Source organism: Scyliorhinus canicula, chromosome 8 (genome assembly GCF_902713615.1).
Source record: "Scyliorhinus canicula chromosome 8, sScyCan1.1, whole genome shotgun sequence".
In the NCBI taxonomy this organism is placed as follows: Eukaryota; Metazoa; Chordata; class Chondrichthyes; order Carcharhiniformes; family Scyliorhinidae; genus Scyliorhinus; species Scyliorhinus canicula.
Window position 1 is genome coordinate 196187075 of NC_052153.1, and position 15469 is coordinate 196202543.

At 52.5% G+C, this 15469-nt stretch overlaps 1 protein-coding gene across 1 annotated transcript in view; it reads right to left on the reverse strand.

The window, feature by feature from the left end:
• The window catches only part of LOC119970793 (selenoprotein P), a 37731-nt gene that overhangs the window by 8701 nt on the left and 13561 nt on the right, over window positions 1-15469 (reverse strand). The window contains exon 2 of the mRNA XM_038805967.1: window positions 3293-3498. Within this exon, the coding sequence (XP_038661895.1) occupies window positions 3293-3486 (194 nt within the window). The 5' untranslated portion in view covers window positions 3487-3498. The remainder of the gene's footprint in view (window positions 1-3292; window positions 3499-15469) is intronic.

Here is a 15469-nt window from a genome sequence, read left to right on the forward strand (position 1 = left end):
CATCACATCGGCCTGAATTTAATGGAGCCTTCAGGCTAGATGGTGGGTGGGCCGACACATCCCATACTCGCTGGACAGAAAACAGCCCCCTCAGTCAGAGGAGGGAGTGAGCTTATGCAGCGAGCCCATCCACTGGCTAATTAGGTCATTATCCCGGAAGCCTGCCTCCTTCCCTTCCATTCGACACACATCCCGTCCGACTACTGCCAGTGACCCCTTCCCCTCCACAACGCCCCACTCACCTCTCTCTTTAGATCTCACAACAATCTCTGGCGAAGACCCCGCTGCAGTACCGGAAGCAGCCATCACTCTTGGAGGCGCCACTTATACTGGGAAGTTGCCAACATCTAATTGCCTGGTAGCTCTTGGGAGTTGTAGGTCTCTTAGCACTGGGGTGGGGGGGGGGGGGGGGGGGGGGGGGTGGTTAAATCTCACGGAAGGGCCAATCCTGATAGACACTTAATCCAGATCCTGCACCAAAGTGGCCTGGGTCACTACAGTTCTCCACCCAGCGGAGGGGACCTGAGTCGGGAACACTATATCCAACCCACAGTATGGCAGGAAAATCACGCATGGGCTGGATCAGGGGTTGTTGGGTTGTTATAACTCTCTGACAACCTTTAGCATTTTATTGTGCTAAGCTATAGATTTAGAGAGTTCAGTTTCACGTCTAATTCCGGCTGATTTTGCGACCCAGCTCTTGGTCTGTGATATTGTAGGTAGCAGGAGAGGAAGGGAATAGATAGGATAGATGCGGGCAGGTTGTTTCCACTGGTGGGTGACAGCAGAACTAGGGGACATAGCCTCAAAATAAGGGGAAGTAGATTTAGGACTGAGTTTAGGAGGAACTTCTTCACCCAAAGGGTTGTGAATCTATGGAATTCCTTGCCCAGTGAAGCAGTTGAGGCTCCTTCATTACATGTTTTTAAGGTAAAGATAGATAGTTTTTTGAAGAATAAAGGGATTAAGGGTTATGGTGTTCGGGCCGGAAAGTGGAGCTGAGTCCACAAAAGGTCAGCCATGATCTGATTGAATGGCGGAGCAGGCTCGAGGGGCCAGATGGCCGACTCCTGCCCCTAGTTCTTATGTTCTTATATGTTCTTATATCAGTCCTGTTTGAATGGTGAAATAGACTTGATGGGGCGAATGGCCTAATTCTATGGCTCCTATATCTTATGAACTTATGAACATCTTATCTTGTTGGAAATTGGACTTTAAGCATCTGTGATTCTAGATAAGGGCGGCAGGGTGGCACAGTGGTTAGCACTGCTGCCTCACAGCTCCAGGGTCCGCGGTTCAATTCCGACCTCGGGTCACTGTCTGTGTGGAATTTGCACTTTCTCCCCGTGTGTACGTGGGTTTCCTCCGGGTGCTCCGGTTTCCTCCCACAGTCCAAAGATTGTGCAGATTAGGATGGATTGGCTGTGCTAAAAATTGCCTCTTCCGATGTTCCGGTTAGGTAGGGTTGCGGGGATAGGGTGGGAGATTGGGCGGAAGCAAGATGCTGTTTCAGTGGGTCAGCACAGACTGAGTGGGCTGACAGGCCTCCTTCTGCATGGTAGGGATTCTATCTCTTGGATAATGTCTATCTTTCTAGGCTACCAGTGTCCACAGTCTGTGGTTTTCTGGGGAGCGAAGAGTGAGGGAAGGGGTGGGGGCTGGAGAGTTCCATTCTGCAACTACAAATATCACAGTTGTTGGTTTTGTGGGGTGAGTAGGGACAGGCGGGGCGTAGTGTGGAGGGGGAGGGATACTCGGTGTGGTGTACACCACTGATTTTCGGGGGGTGGGGGGGGCATAGAATTGTGAAATCGCCGCCGGTCCCAATTTCGTGCGGCAAAACGGATTCTCCGTCCCATTGCCGAATGCGATTTCAACATCGGGGGGGCGCAGAATCCAGCTCTAAAGTGGTGTTAATAAAGCAGTACAAGATTTTATTTCAAAGTAAAATTGTATGAACTGTGAATTGAATGAAGCCTCTTCGAATTACAGAATTAGCTTCTAATGCTTCCTTTCACAAAAAAGGGGAGCACTTTGTACAAAAATGTTTGACCTGCAAATTCCCCTTTTCACAATGAAATACTATGTTAGGCACTCTGTGCAGGCTGAGACATGTCCCAAAACCCACAAGAGGCCACTCGATATACTGCGCGTAATATAAATGCAGATAATGTACCTGACTGTGGATGGGGTTGGTTTAGCTCACTGGGATAAATCGCTGGCTTTTAAAGCAGACCAAGGCAGGCCAGCAGCACGGTTCGATTCCCGTACCAGCCTCCCTGAACAGGTGCCGGAATGTGGCGACTAGGGGCTTTTCACAGTAACTTAATTGAAGCCTACTTGTGACAATAAGCGATTTTAATTTCATTTTTTCATTTTCATGTGATCAATATATATGCTCACTGCTGTGGAAAGGGGTTGTGTAAAAGTCTACAGCTGGGAGGTGTGAATAAGTGTAAAATTGACATGCCACAATTCCAGCTTTCTGCCACCAGGGAGCAGTATTTTCCCAGTAGGTCACACCAGTCTCTGGTGATAATGCTCGTTTCAGTCAAACTTGGAAAGGGGATGCAAAGCTTTGAATTATAGAACGACGCAGCAGAGAAGAAGCCTTTTGGGCCATTGTAACTGTGAGAACTCTTTGGAAGAGCAATTGATTATCGGGTTAGAAAAAAAACCGATGATCTGGCAAACTGCTGAGAACTCCCTGAGCTCACACTTTAAGAAGATGAAGCCATAATCGAGTGGAATGCAGTGTCTCAATCTGATGCGAGAGTCTCAACTAATCACAAAGTTCCAGACTTTGTTCAAAGTCCTAGAAACTGGTGACTATTTCAAACCTGGAACTCCAGTCTTGCTGAAAATTTGTCAATTTGCCAAGAGCTGATTTGAAGATTTTCCTTGTCAAACCAGCACCGCAGCACAGTGGTTAGCACTGTGCAGAGCCTGCACGTTTTCCCTTTGTCTGCGTGAGTTTCCTCCGGGAGCTCCGGTTTCCTCCCACACGTCCTGAAAGACGTGCTGTGAGGTGAATTGGACATTCTGAATTCTCCCTCTGTACCTGAACAGGCGCCAGAATGTGGCGACTAGGGGATTTTCAAAGTAACTTCATTGCAGTGTTAATGTAAGCCTACTTGTGACAATAAAGATTATTATTATATGCCTGCCCTTCCTCCCTTCCCAATGACCTTGGGGATACTGAATAATGTTATAGCCGATCCAGAAATACATGTAGCATGATTCTACCTATTGATGTAATCGGGAATGAAAGTGCTTAATTTGCAGTCCTTACCTGACTCCCTGACGGAGACAGAAGTGTCAGCTAGCCTGCAGCAGTGCCACCACAGTCACCCTGCCCAGGGAATCGTTCATCGGGGCTTTGTCTCCAATGGTCCATGGTGGTGGCCTCTGACATTCTGCCTGACTCTCCACCCGCCCCAGCAGGAGCAGGCAGAGAGTCAGGGCTGCACCCAGCCCCCTTGGCATGAGGGGCGTCGGCTGAAAGAGAAATGTGAAATGCACAGTTAGACCTCATTTGAAGAGGATTTGTGACTTCAGCAAACATCCTCCCAGTTCAGCATACATGTCCAGATTTCCAGTGACAGAAAATCCACCTGTGGCATTTCCTCGGAACGAGGAGGGGCTTCTGTCAGCCCAGCATCGATCTCTGGTACATCACCGTGAGGGAGAGTTTCGATTGGAAAAAAAACACATCTCCACAAAGACAAATTAAAACTTCTCAATTCAGGTTAGGATACATAAACAACCCAAAACATTCAATTTTTCAATTTTATTTAACAGTTGTCATGTAGGCTGGTTGATATTCAAGTAATTAAAACATGTTGCTGCAAATACAGAGTTACCATGAATCTGACTCAGAATAATTGATTACTTTTTGGAAAATTTGCCTTCCCTCCTCCGTTAGGGCGACACGGTGGCACAGTGGTTAGCACTGCAGCCTCACAGTGCCAAAGACCTGGGTTCAATTCCAGCCTTGGGTCACTGTCTGTGTGGAGTTTGCACGTTCTCCCCATGTCTGCGTGAGTTTCCTCCGGGTGCTCCGGTTTCCTCCCACAGTCCAACGATCTGCAGGTTAGATCGATTGGCCGTGCTAAATTGCCCTTAGTGTCCAAAGATGTGCAGGTTAGGTGGGGTTACAAAGAACAAAGAAAATTACAGCACAGGAACAGGCCCTTCGGCCCTCCCAGCCTGCGCCGATCCAGATCCTTTATCTAAACCTGGTGCCTATTTTCCAAGGATCTACTTCCCTCTGTTCTCCGCCCGTTCATATATCTGTCTAGATGCATCTTAAATGATGCTATCGTGCCCGCCTCTACCACCTCCGCTGGCAAAGCGTTCCAGGCACCCACCACCCTCTGCGTAAAAATCTTCCCACGCACATCTCCCTTAAACTTTCCCCCTCTCACTTTAAGGGGATAGAGTGGTGAATTGAGCCTAGGAAGGGTGCTCTTTCTGAGGGTCAGTGCAGACTCAATGGGCCAAATGGCCTCCTTCTGCACTGTAGGGGATTCTACTCCATTTCTAAATTCACTGTTTAATGGTGAATCAATTATCACTGGTATCAGTTGGGTTCTAGGATTTTTACTGGTGTTTCTGGGTTCATTTTCGTTCCGACCATTTGTGATTTGTCTCATTTAACCCCTGGGAGCTGAAAGAATTATAATTACAGAGAATTCTGTGAATTCACCCATTTCACCATGAGAACTTTGATAAATTCGCCATGCTGGGATCCATAACTAGGATTTAAAATACTGCAGATGCTGTAGTTCCGAAATCAAACCAGAAATCAAATCAGTAGACAGAGAAACAAAATTAATATTTCAGTTCAAAGAAATTTCACCAGACTGAAAGGGTCGTGATTTGAAATGTTAATTATGTTCCTTCCCTCTGCGGATACTCCCACAGATTGTGTTCAGTTCTGGGCACTTTATTTAAGGAAAGGTGTTAAAGGGAGAAAGTGTAGAGCAGATTTACTGGAATGATACCAGGAATGAGAAATTTTAGATGCAAGGAAAGATTGGAGAAATTGGGCTTGTTCACCTTGGAGCAGAGAAGATTAAGAGGCGACTTTATTGAGGTGTGCAAAATTCTGAACAATTTTGACAGGGTAAAGAAAGATAAAAGCAAATTACTGCGGGTGCTGGAATCTGAAACCAAAGGGAAAATGCTGGAAAATCTCAGCAGGTCTGGCAGCATCTGTCGGGAGAGAAAAAAGCTAACGTTTCGAGTCCAGATGACCCTTTGTCAAACCCTTTGTACAGAAGGATATTCTGTTTCCACTCGTTGGTATGTCAGTGACTAGGGGGGGGGGTCTCAATTGCAAGATGGTCAGCAAGAGAGCTCAGAGTGAGATGGAGAGAAACATCTTTACTCAGAGACTTGTTGGGGTTTGGAATGCGCTGCCTGGGAGAGCGGTGGGGGTTTGGGGCAGCACGGTAGCATGGTGGTTAGCATAAATGCTTCACAGCTCCAGGGTCCCAGGTTCGATTCCCGGTTGGGTCACTGTCTGTGTGGAGTCTGCACGTCCTCCCCGTGTGTGCGTGGGTTTCCTCCGGGTGCTCCGGTTTCCTCCCACAGTCCAAAGATGTGCGGGTTAGGTGGATTGGCCATGCTAAATTGCCCGTAGTGTCCTAAAAAGTAAGGTTAAAGTGGGGGGGGGGGGGGGGGGGGTTGTTGGGCTACGGGTATAGAGTGGATACGTGGGTTTGAGTAGGGTGATCATGGCTCGGCACAACATCGAGGGCCGAAGGGCCTGTTCTGTGCTGTACTGTTCTATGTACTGTTCTATGAACGCGCTGCCTGGGAGAGTTGTTGGGGTTTGGAATGTGCTGCCTGGGAGAGTTGTTGGGGATGGAATGTGCTGTCTGGGAGAGTTGTTGGGGTTTGGAATGTGCTGCCTGGGAGAGTTGTTGGGGTTTGGAATACCCTGCCTGGGAGAGTTGTTGGGGATGGAATGTGCTGCCTGGGAGAGTTGTTGGGGTTTGGAATGTGCTGCCTGGGAGAGTTGTTGGGGATGGAATGTGCTGCCTGGGAGAGTTGTTGGGGTTTGGAATGTGCTGCCTGGGAGAGTTGTTGGGGTTTGGAATGTGCTGCCTGGGAGAGTTGTTGGGGATTGGAATGTGCTGCCTGGGAGAGTTGTTGGGGTTTGGAATGTGCTGCCTGGGAGAGTTGTTGGGATTGGAATGTGCTGCCTGGGAGAGTTGTTGGGGATGGAATGTGCTGCCTGGGAGAGTTGTTGGGGATTGGAATGTGCTGCCTGGGAGAGTTGTTGGGTTTGGAATGTGCTGCCTGGGAGAGTTGTTGGGGTTTGGAATGTGCTGCCTGGGAGAGTTGTTGGGGATTTGGAATGTGCTGCCTGGGAGAGTTGTTGGGGATTGGAATGTGCTGCCTGGGAGAGTTGTTGGGGATTGGAATGTGCTGCCTGGGAGAGTTGTTGGGGATTGGAATGTGCTGCCTGGGAGAGTTGTTGGGGTTTGGAATGTGCTGCCTGGGAGAGTTGTTGGGGTTGGAATGTGCTGCCTGGGAGAGTTGTTGGGGATTGGAATGTGCTGCCTGGGAGAGTTGTTGGGGTTTGGAATGTGCTGCCTGGGAGAGTTGTTGGGGTTGGAATGTGCTGCCTGGGAGAGTTGTTGGGGTTTGGAATGTGCTGCCTGGGAGAGTTGTTGGGGATTGGAATGTGCTGTCTGGGAGAGTTGTTGGGGTTTGGAATGCGCTGCCTGGGAGAGTTGTTGGGGTTTGGAATGTGCTGCCTGGGAGAGTTGTTGGGGATGGAATGTGCTGCCTGGGAGAGTTGTTGGGGATGGAATGTGCTGCCTGGGAGAGTTGTTGGGGTTTGGAATGTGCTGCCTGGGAGAGTTGTTGGGGTTTGGAATGTGCTGCCTGGGAGAGTTGTTGGGGTTTGGAATGTGCTGCCTGGGAGAGTTGTTGGGGATGGAATGTGCTGCCTGGGAGAGTTGTTGGGGTTTGGAATGTGCTGCCTGGGAGAGTTGTTGGGGATGGAATGCGCTGCCTGGGAGAGTTGTTGGGGATGGAATGTGCTGCCTGGGAGAGTTGTTGGGGTTTGGAATGTGCTGCCTGGGAGAGTTGTTGGGGATGGAATGTGCTGCCTGGGAGAGTTGTTGGGGTTTGGAATGCGCTGCCTGGGAGAGTTGTTGGGGATGGAATGCGCTGCCTGGGAGAGTTGTTGGGGATGGAATGTGCTGCCTGGGAGAGTTGTTGGGGTTTGGAATGTGCTGCCTGGGAGAGTTGTTGGGGTTTGGAATGCGCTGCCTGGGAGAGTTGTTGGGGTTTGGAATGCGCTGCCTGGGAGAGTTGTTGGGGTTTGGAATGCGCTGCCTGGGAGAGTTGTTGGGGTTTGGAATGCGCTGCCTGGGAGAGGTGTTGGGGATGGAATGTGCTGCCTGGGAGAGTTGTTGGGGTTTGGAATGTGCTGCCTGGGAGAGTTGTTGGGGATGGAATGTGCTGCCTGGGAGAGTTGTTGGGGTTTGGAATGTGCTGCCTGGGAGAGTTGTTGGGGTTTGGAATGTGCTGCCTGGGAGAGTTGTTGGGGTTTGGAATGTGCTGCCTGGGAGAGTTGTTGGGGATGGAATGTGCTGCCTGGGAGAGTTGTTGGGGTTTGGAATGTGCTGCCTGGGAGAGTTGTTGGGGATGGAATGTGCTGCCTGGGAGAGTTGTTGGGGATTGGAATGTGCTGCCTGGGAGAGTTGTTGGGGATGGAATGTGCTGCCTGGGAGAGTTGTTGGGGATGGAATGTGCTGCCTGGGAGAGTTGTTGGGGTTTGGAATGTGCTGCCTGGGAGAGTTGTTGGGGTTTGGAATGCGCTGCCTGGGAGAGTTGTTGGGGTTTGGAATGTGCTGCCTGGGAGAGTTGTTGGGGTTTGGAATGCTGCTGCCTGGGAGAGTTGTTGGGGTTTGGAATGTGCTGCCTGGGAGAGTTGTTGGGGTTTGGAATGTGCTGCCTGGGAGAGTTGTTGGGGTTTGGAATGTGCTGCCTGGGAGAGTTGTTGGGGATGGAATGATGCTGCCTGGGAGAGTTGTTGGGGATTGGAATGCTGCTGCCTGGGAGAGTTGTTGGGGATGGAATGTGCTGCCTGGGAGAGTTGTTGGGGATGGAATGGTGCTGCCTGGGAGAGTTGTTGGGGTTTGGAATGTGCTGCCTGGGAGAGTTGTTGGGGATGGAATGTGCTGCCTGGGAGAGTTGTTGGGGATGGAATGCGCTGCCTGGGAGAGTTGTTGGGGATGGAATGTGCTGTCTGGGAGAGTTGTTGGGGTTTGGAATGTGCTGCCTGGGAGAGTTGTTGGGGTTTGGAATGTGCTGCCTGGGAGAGTTGTTGGGGATGGAATGCGCTGCCTGGGAGAGTTGTTGGGGTTTGGAATGCGCTGCCTGGGAGAGTTGTTGGGGATGGAATGTGCTGCCTGGGAGAGTTGTTGGGGTTTGGAATGTGCTGCCTGGGAGAGTTGTTGGGGATGGAATGTGCTGTCTGGGAGAGTTGTTGGGGTTTGAATGCGCTGCCTGGGAGAGTTGTTGGGGTTTGGAATGAGCTGCCTGGGAGAGTTGTTGGGGATGGAATGTGCTGCCTGGGAGAGTTGTTGGGGATGGAATGTGCTGCCTGGGAGAGTTGTTGGGGATGGAATGAGCTGCCTGGGAGAGTTGTTGGGGATGGAATGAGCTGCCTGGGAGAGTTGTTGGGGTTTGGAATGTGCTGCCTGGGAGAGTTGTTGGGGTTTGGAATGCGCTGCCTGGGAGAGTTGTTGGGGTTTGGAATGTGCTGCCTGGGAGAGTTGTTGGGGTTTGGAATGTGCTGCCTGGGAGAGTTGTTGGGGTTTGGAATGTGCTGCCTGGGAGAGTTGTTGGGATTGGAATGTGCTGCCTGGGAGAGTTGTTGGGGTTTGGAATGTGCTGCCTGGGAGAGTTGTTGGGTTTGGAATGTGCTGCCTGGGAGAGTTGTTGGGGTTTGGAATGTGCTGCCTGGGAGAGTTGTTGGGGTTTGGAATGTGCTGCCTGGGAGAGTTGTTGGGGATGGAATGTGCTGCCTGGGAGAGTTGTTGGGGATTGGAATGTGCTGCCTGGGAGAGTTGTTGGGGTTTGGAATGCGCTGCCTGGGAGAGTTGTTGGGGTTTGGAATGTGCTGCCTGGGAGAGTTGTTGGGGTTTGGAATGCTGCTGCCTGGGAGAGTTGTTGGGGTTGGAATGTGCTGCCTGGGAGAGTTGTTGGGGTTTGGAATGCGCTGCCTGGGAGAGTTGTTGGGGTTTGGAATGTGCTGCCTGGGAGAGTTGTTGGGGTTTGGAATGCTGCTGCCTGGGAGAGTGTTGGTGTTTGGAATGTGCTGCCTGGGAGAGTTGTTGGGGTTGGAATGCGCTGCCTGGGAGAGTTGTTGGGGTTTGGAATGCGCTGCCTGGGAGAGTTGTTGGGGTTTGGAATGTGCTGCCTGGGAGAGTTGTTGGGGTTTGGAATGTGCTGCCTGGGAGAGTTGTTGGGGTTTGGAATGTGCTGCCTGGGAGAGTTGTTGGGGATTGGAATGTGCTGCCTGGGAGAGTTGTTGGGGATTGGAATGTGCTGCCTGGGAGAGTTGTTGGGGTTGGAATGTGCTGCCTGGGAGAGTTGTTGGGGATGGAATGTGCTGCCTGGGAGAGTTGTTGGGGATGGAATGAGCTGCCTGGGAGAGTTGTTGGGGTTTGGAATGCGCTGCCTGGGAGAGTTGTTGGGGTTTGGAATGTGCTGCCTGGGAGAGTTGTTGGGGTTTGGAATGTGCTGCCTGGGAGAGTTGTTGGGGATTGGAATGTGCTGCCTGGGAGAGTTGTTGGGGATTGGAATGTGCTGCCTGGGAGAGTTGTTGGGGTTTGGAATGTGCTGCCTGGGAGAGTTGTTGGGGATTGGAATGTGCTGCCTGGGAGAGTTGTTGGGGATTTGGAATGTGCTGCCTGGGAGAGTTGTTGGGGTTTGGAATGTGCTGCCTGGGAGAGTTGTTGGGGTTTGGAATGTGCTGCCTGGGAGAGTTGTTGGGGTTTGGAATGTGCTGCCTGGGAGAGTTGTTGGGGTTTGGAATGTGCTGCCTGGGAGAGTTGTTGGGGATTGGAATGTGCTGCCTGGGAGAGTTGTTGGGATTGGAATGTGCTGCCTGGGAGAGTTGTTGGGGTTTGGAATGTGCTGCCTGGGAGAGTTGTTGGGGTTTGGAATGTGCTGCCTGGGAGAGTTGTTGGGGATTGGAATGTGCTGCCTGGGAGAGTTGTTGGGGTTTGGAATGCGCTGCCTGGGAGAGTTGTTGGGGTTTGGAATGCGCTGCCTGGGAGAGTTGTTGGGGTTTGGAATGTGCTGCCTGGGAGAGTTGTTGGGGTTTGGAATGTGCTGCCTGGGAGAGTTGTTGGGGTTTGGAATGTGCTGCCTGGGAGAGTTGTTGGGGTTTGGAATGTGCTGCCTGGGAGAGTTGTTGGGGATTGGAATGATGCTGCCTGGGAGAGTTGTTGGGGATGGAATGCTGCTGCCTGGGAGAGTTGTTGGGGATGGAATGTGCTGCCTGGGAGAGTTGTTGGGGATGGAATGTGCTGCCTGGGAGAGTTGTTGGGGATGGAATGTGCTGCCTGGGAGAGTTGTTGGGGATTGGAATGTGCTGCCTGGGAGAGTTGTTGGGGATGGAATGTGCTGCCTGGGAGAGTTGTTGGGGATGGAATGTGCTGCCTGGGAGAGTTGTTGGGGTTGGAATGTGCTGCCTGGGAGAGTTGTTGGGGTTTGGAATGTGCTGCCTGGGAGAGTTGTTGGGGATTGGAATGCGCTGCCTGGGAGAGTTGTTGGGGTTTGGAATGTGCTGCCTGGGAGAGTTGTTGGGGTTTGGAATGTGCTGCCTGGGAGAGTTGTTGGGGTTTGGAATGTGCTGCCTGGGAGAGTTGTTGGGGATGGAATGCGCTGCCTGGGAGAGTTGTTGGGGATGGAATGTGCTGCCTGGGAGAGTTGTTGGGGTTTGGAATGTGCTGCCTGGGAGAGTTGTTGGGGATGGAATGTGCTGCCTGGGAGAGTTGTTGGGGATGGAATGAGCTGCCTGGGAGAGTTGTTGGGGTTTGGAATGTGCTGCCTGGGAGAGTTGTTGGGGTTTGGAATGTGCTGCCTGGGAGAGTTGTTGGGGTTTGGAATGTGCTGCCTGGGAGAGTTGTTGGGGATTGGAATGTGCTGCCTGGGAGAGTTGTTGGGGTTTGGAATGTGCTGCCTGGGAGAGTTGTTGGGGTTTGGAATGTGCTGCCTGGGAGAGTTGTTGGGGATTGGAATGTGCTGCCTGGGAGAGTTGTTGGGGATGGAATGTGCTGCCTGGGAGAGTTGTTGGGGTTTGGAATGTGCTGCCTGGGAGAGTTGTTGGGGTTTGGAATGTGCTGCCTGGGAGAGTTGTTGGGGTTTGGAATGCGCTGCCTGGGAGAGTTGTTGGGGTTGGAATGTGCTGCCTGGGAGAGTTGTTGGGGATTGGAATGTGCTGCCTGGGAGAGTTGTTGGGATTGGAATGTGCTGCCTGGGAGAGTTGTTGGGGTTTGGAATGTGCTGCCTGGGAGAGTTGTTGGGGTTTGGAATGTGCTGCCTGGGAGAGTTGTTGGGGTTTGGAATGTGCTGCCTGGGAGAGTTGTTGGGGTTGGAATGCGCTGCCTGGGAGAGTTGTTGGGGTTTGGAATGTGCTGCCTGGGAGAGTTGTTGGGGTTGGAATGTGCTGCCTGGGAGAGTTGTTGGGGTTTGGAATGTGCTGCCTGGGAGAGTTGTTGGGGTTTGGAATGTGCTGCCTGGGAGAGTTGTTGGGGTTTGGAATGTGCTGCCTGGGAGAGTTGTTGGGGATGGAATGATCTGCCTGGGAGAGTTGTTGGGGATGGAATGCGCTGCCTGGGAGAGTTGTTGGGGATGGAATGTGCTGCCTGGGAGAGTTGTTGGGGATGGAATGCGCTGCCTGGGAGAGTTGTTGGGGATGGAATGTGCTGCCTGGGAGAGTTGTTGGGGATGGAATGTGCTGCCTGGGAGAGTTGTTGGGGATGGAATGCGCTGCCTGGGAGAGTTGTTGGGGATGGAATGTGCTGTCTGGGAGAGTTGTTGGGGTTTGGAATGTGCTGCCTGGGAGAGTTGTTGGGGTTTGGAATGTGCTGCCTGGGAGAGTTGTTGGGGATGGAATGCGCTGCCTGGGAGAGTTGTTGGGGTTTGAATGCGCTGCCTGGGAGAGTTGTTGGGGTTTGGAATGTGCTGCCTGGGAGAGTTGTTGGGGATGGAATGTGCTGCCTGGGAGAGTTGTTGGGGATGGAATGTGCTGCCTGGGAGAGTTGTTGGGGATTGGAATGTGCTGCCTGGGAGAGTTGTTGGGGATGGAATGAGCTGCCTGGGAGAGTTGTTGGGGTTTGGAATGTGCTGCCTGGGAGAGTTGTTGGGGATGGAATGTGCTGCCTGGGAGAGTTGTTGGGGATGGAATGTGCTGCCTGGGAGAGTTGTTGGGGTTTGGAATGTGCTGCCTGGGAGAGTTGTTGGGGTTTGGAATGTGCTGCCTGGGAGAGTTGTTGGGGATGGAATGTGCTGCCTGGGAGAGTTGTTGGGGATGGAATGAGCTGCCTGGGAGAGTTGTTGGGGTTTGGAATGCGCTGCCTGGGAGAGTTGTTGGGGTTTGGAATGTGCTGCCTGGGAGAGTTGTTGGGGTTTGGAATGTGCTGCCTGGGAGAGTTGTTGGGGATGGAATGTGCTGCCTGGGAGAGTTGTTGGGGTTTGGAATGATGCTGCCTGGGAGAGTTGTTGGGGATGGAATGTGCTGCCTGGGAGAGTTGTTGGGGATGGAATGTGCTGCCTGGGAGAGTTGTTGGGGATGGAATGTGCTGCCTGGGAGAGTTGTTGGGGTTGGAATGTGCTGCCTGGGAGAGTTGTTGGGGATGGAATGCGCTGCCTGGGAGAGTTGTTGGGGTTTGGAATGTGCTGCCTGGGAGAGTTGTTGGGGATTGGAATGTGCTGCCTGGGAGAGTTGTTGGGGATTGGAATGTGCTGCCTGGGAGAGTTGTTGGGGATGGAATGTGCTGTCTGGGAGAGTTGTTGGGGTTTGGAATGTGCTGCCTGGGAGAGTTGTTGGGGATGGAATGTGCTGCCTGGGAGAGTTGTTGGGGTTTGGAATGTGCTGCCTGGGAGAGTTGTTGGGGATTGGAATGTGCTGCCTGGGAGAGTTGTTGGGGTTTGGAATGTGCTGCCTGGGAGAGTTGTTGGGGTTTGGAATGTGCTGCCTGGGAGAGTTGTTGGGGATTGGAATGTGCTGCCTGGGAGAGTTGTTGGGGATGGAATGTGCTGCCTGGGAGAGTTGTTGGGGATTGGAATGTGCTGCCTGGGAGAGTTGTTGGGGATGGAATGTGCTGCCTGGGAGAGTTGTTGGGGATTGGAATGTGCTGCCTGGGAGAGTTGTTGGGGATTGGAATGTGCTGCCTGGGAGAGTTGTTGGGGTTTGGAATGTGCTGCCTGGGAGAGTTGTTGGGGTTTGGAATGCTGCTGCCTGGGAGAGTTGTTGGGGTTTGGAATGCGCTGCCTGGGAGAGTTGTTGGGGTTTGGAATGCGCTGCCTGGGAGAGTTGTTGGGGTTTGGAATGTGCTGCCTGGGAGAGTTGTTGGGGTTTGGAATGTGCTGCCTGGGAGAGTTGTTGGGGTTTGGAATGTGCTGCCTGGGAGAGTTGTTGGGGATTGGAATGATGCTGCCTGGGAGAGTTGTTGGGGATGGAATGTGCTGCCTGGGAGAGTTGTTGGGGATTGGAATGTGCTGCCTGGGAGTGTTGTTGGGGATGGAATGCTGCTGCCTGGGAGAGTTGTTGGGGATTGGAATGTGCTGCCTGGGAGAGTTGTTGGGGTTTGGAATGCGCTGCCTGGGAGAGTTGTTGGGGATGGAATGTGCTGCCTGGGAGAGTTGTTGGGGTTTGGAATGTGCTGCCTGGGAGAGTTGTTGGGGATTGGAATGTGCTGCCTGGGAGAGTTGTTGGGGTTTGGAATGTGCTGCCTGGGAGAGTTGTTGGGGTTTGGAATGTGCTGCCTGGGAGAGTTGTTGGGGATTGGAATGTGCTGCCTGGGAGAGTTGTTGGGGTTGGAATGTGCTGCCTGGGAGAGTTGTTGGGGATTGGAATGTGCTGCCTGGGAGAGTTGTTGGGGATTTGGAATGTGCTGCCTGGGAGAGTTGTTGGGGTTTGGAATGTGCTGCCTGGGAGAGTTGTTGGGGATTGGAATGTGCTGCCTGGGAGAGTTGTTGGGGTTGGAATGTGCTGCCTGGGAGAGTTGTTGGGGTTTGGAATGTGCTGCCTGGGAGAGTTGTTGGGGTTTGGAATGTGCTGCCTGGGAGAGTTGTTGGGGATGGAATGTGCTGCCTGGGAGAGTTGTTGGGGATTGGAATGTGCTGCCTGGGAGAGTTGTTGGGGTTTGGAATGCGCTGCCTGGGAGAGTTGTTGGGGTTTGGAATGTGCTGCCTGGGAGAGTTGTTGGGGTTTGGAATGTGCCTGCCTGGGAGAGTTGTTGGGGTTTGGAATGTGCTGCCTGGGAGAGTTGTTGGGGATTGGAATGTGCTGCCTGGGAGAGTTGTTGGGGATGGAATGTGCTGCCTGGGAGAGTTGTTGGGGTTTGGAATGTGCTGCCTGGGAGAGTTGTTGGGGATGGAATGTGCTGCCTGGGAGAGTTGTTGGGGTTTGGAATGCGCTGCCTGGGAGAGTTGTTGGGGTTTGGAATGTGCTGCCTGGGAGAGTTGTTGGGGTTTGGAATGCGCTGCCTGGGAGAGTTGTTGGGGTTTGGAATGTGCTGCCTGGGAGAGTTGTTGGGGTTTGGAATGCGCTGCCTGGGAGAGTTGTTGGGGTTTGGAATGTGCTGCCTGGGAGAGTTGTTGGGGTTTGGAATGTGCTGCCTGGGAGAGTTGTTGGGGTTTGGAATGTGCTGCCTGGGAGAGTTGTTGGGGATGGAATGTGCTGCCTGGGAGAGTTGTTGGGGTTTGGAATGTGCTGCCTGGGAGAGTTGTTGGGGTTTGGAATGTGCTGCCTGGGAGAGTTGTTGGGGTTGGAATGTGCTGCCTGGGAGAGTTGTTGGGGTTTGGAATGTGCTGCCTGGGAGAGTTGTTGGGGTTGGAATGTGCTGCCTGGGAGAGTTGTTGGGGTTTGGAATGTGCTGCCTGGGAGAGTTGTTGGGGTTTGGAATGTGCTGCCTGGGAGAGTTGTTGGGGTTTGGAATGTGCTGCCTGGGAGAGTTGTTGGGGATGGAATGTGCTGCCTGGGAGAGTTGTTGGGGATTGGAATGTGCTGCCTGGGAGAGTTGTTGGGGATGGAATGTGCTGCCTGGGAGAGTTGTTGGGGATTGGAATGTGCTGCCTGGGAGAGTTGTTGGGGATTGGAATGTGCTGCCTGGGAGAGTTGTTGGGGATGGAATGTGCTGCCTGGGAGAGTTGTGGGGATGGAATGGCGCTGCCTGGGAGAGTTGTTGGGGATGGAATGTGCTGTCTG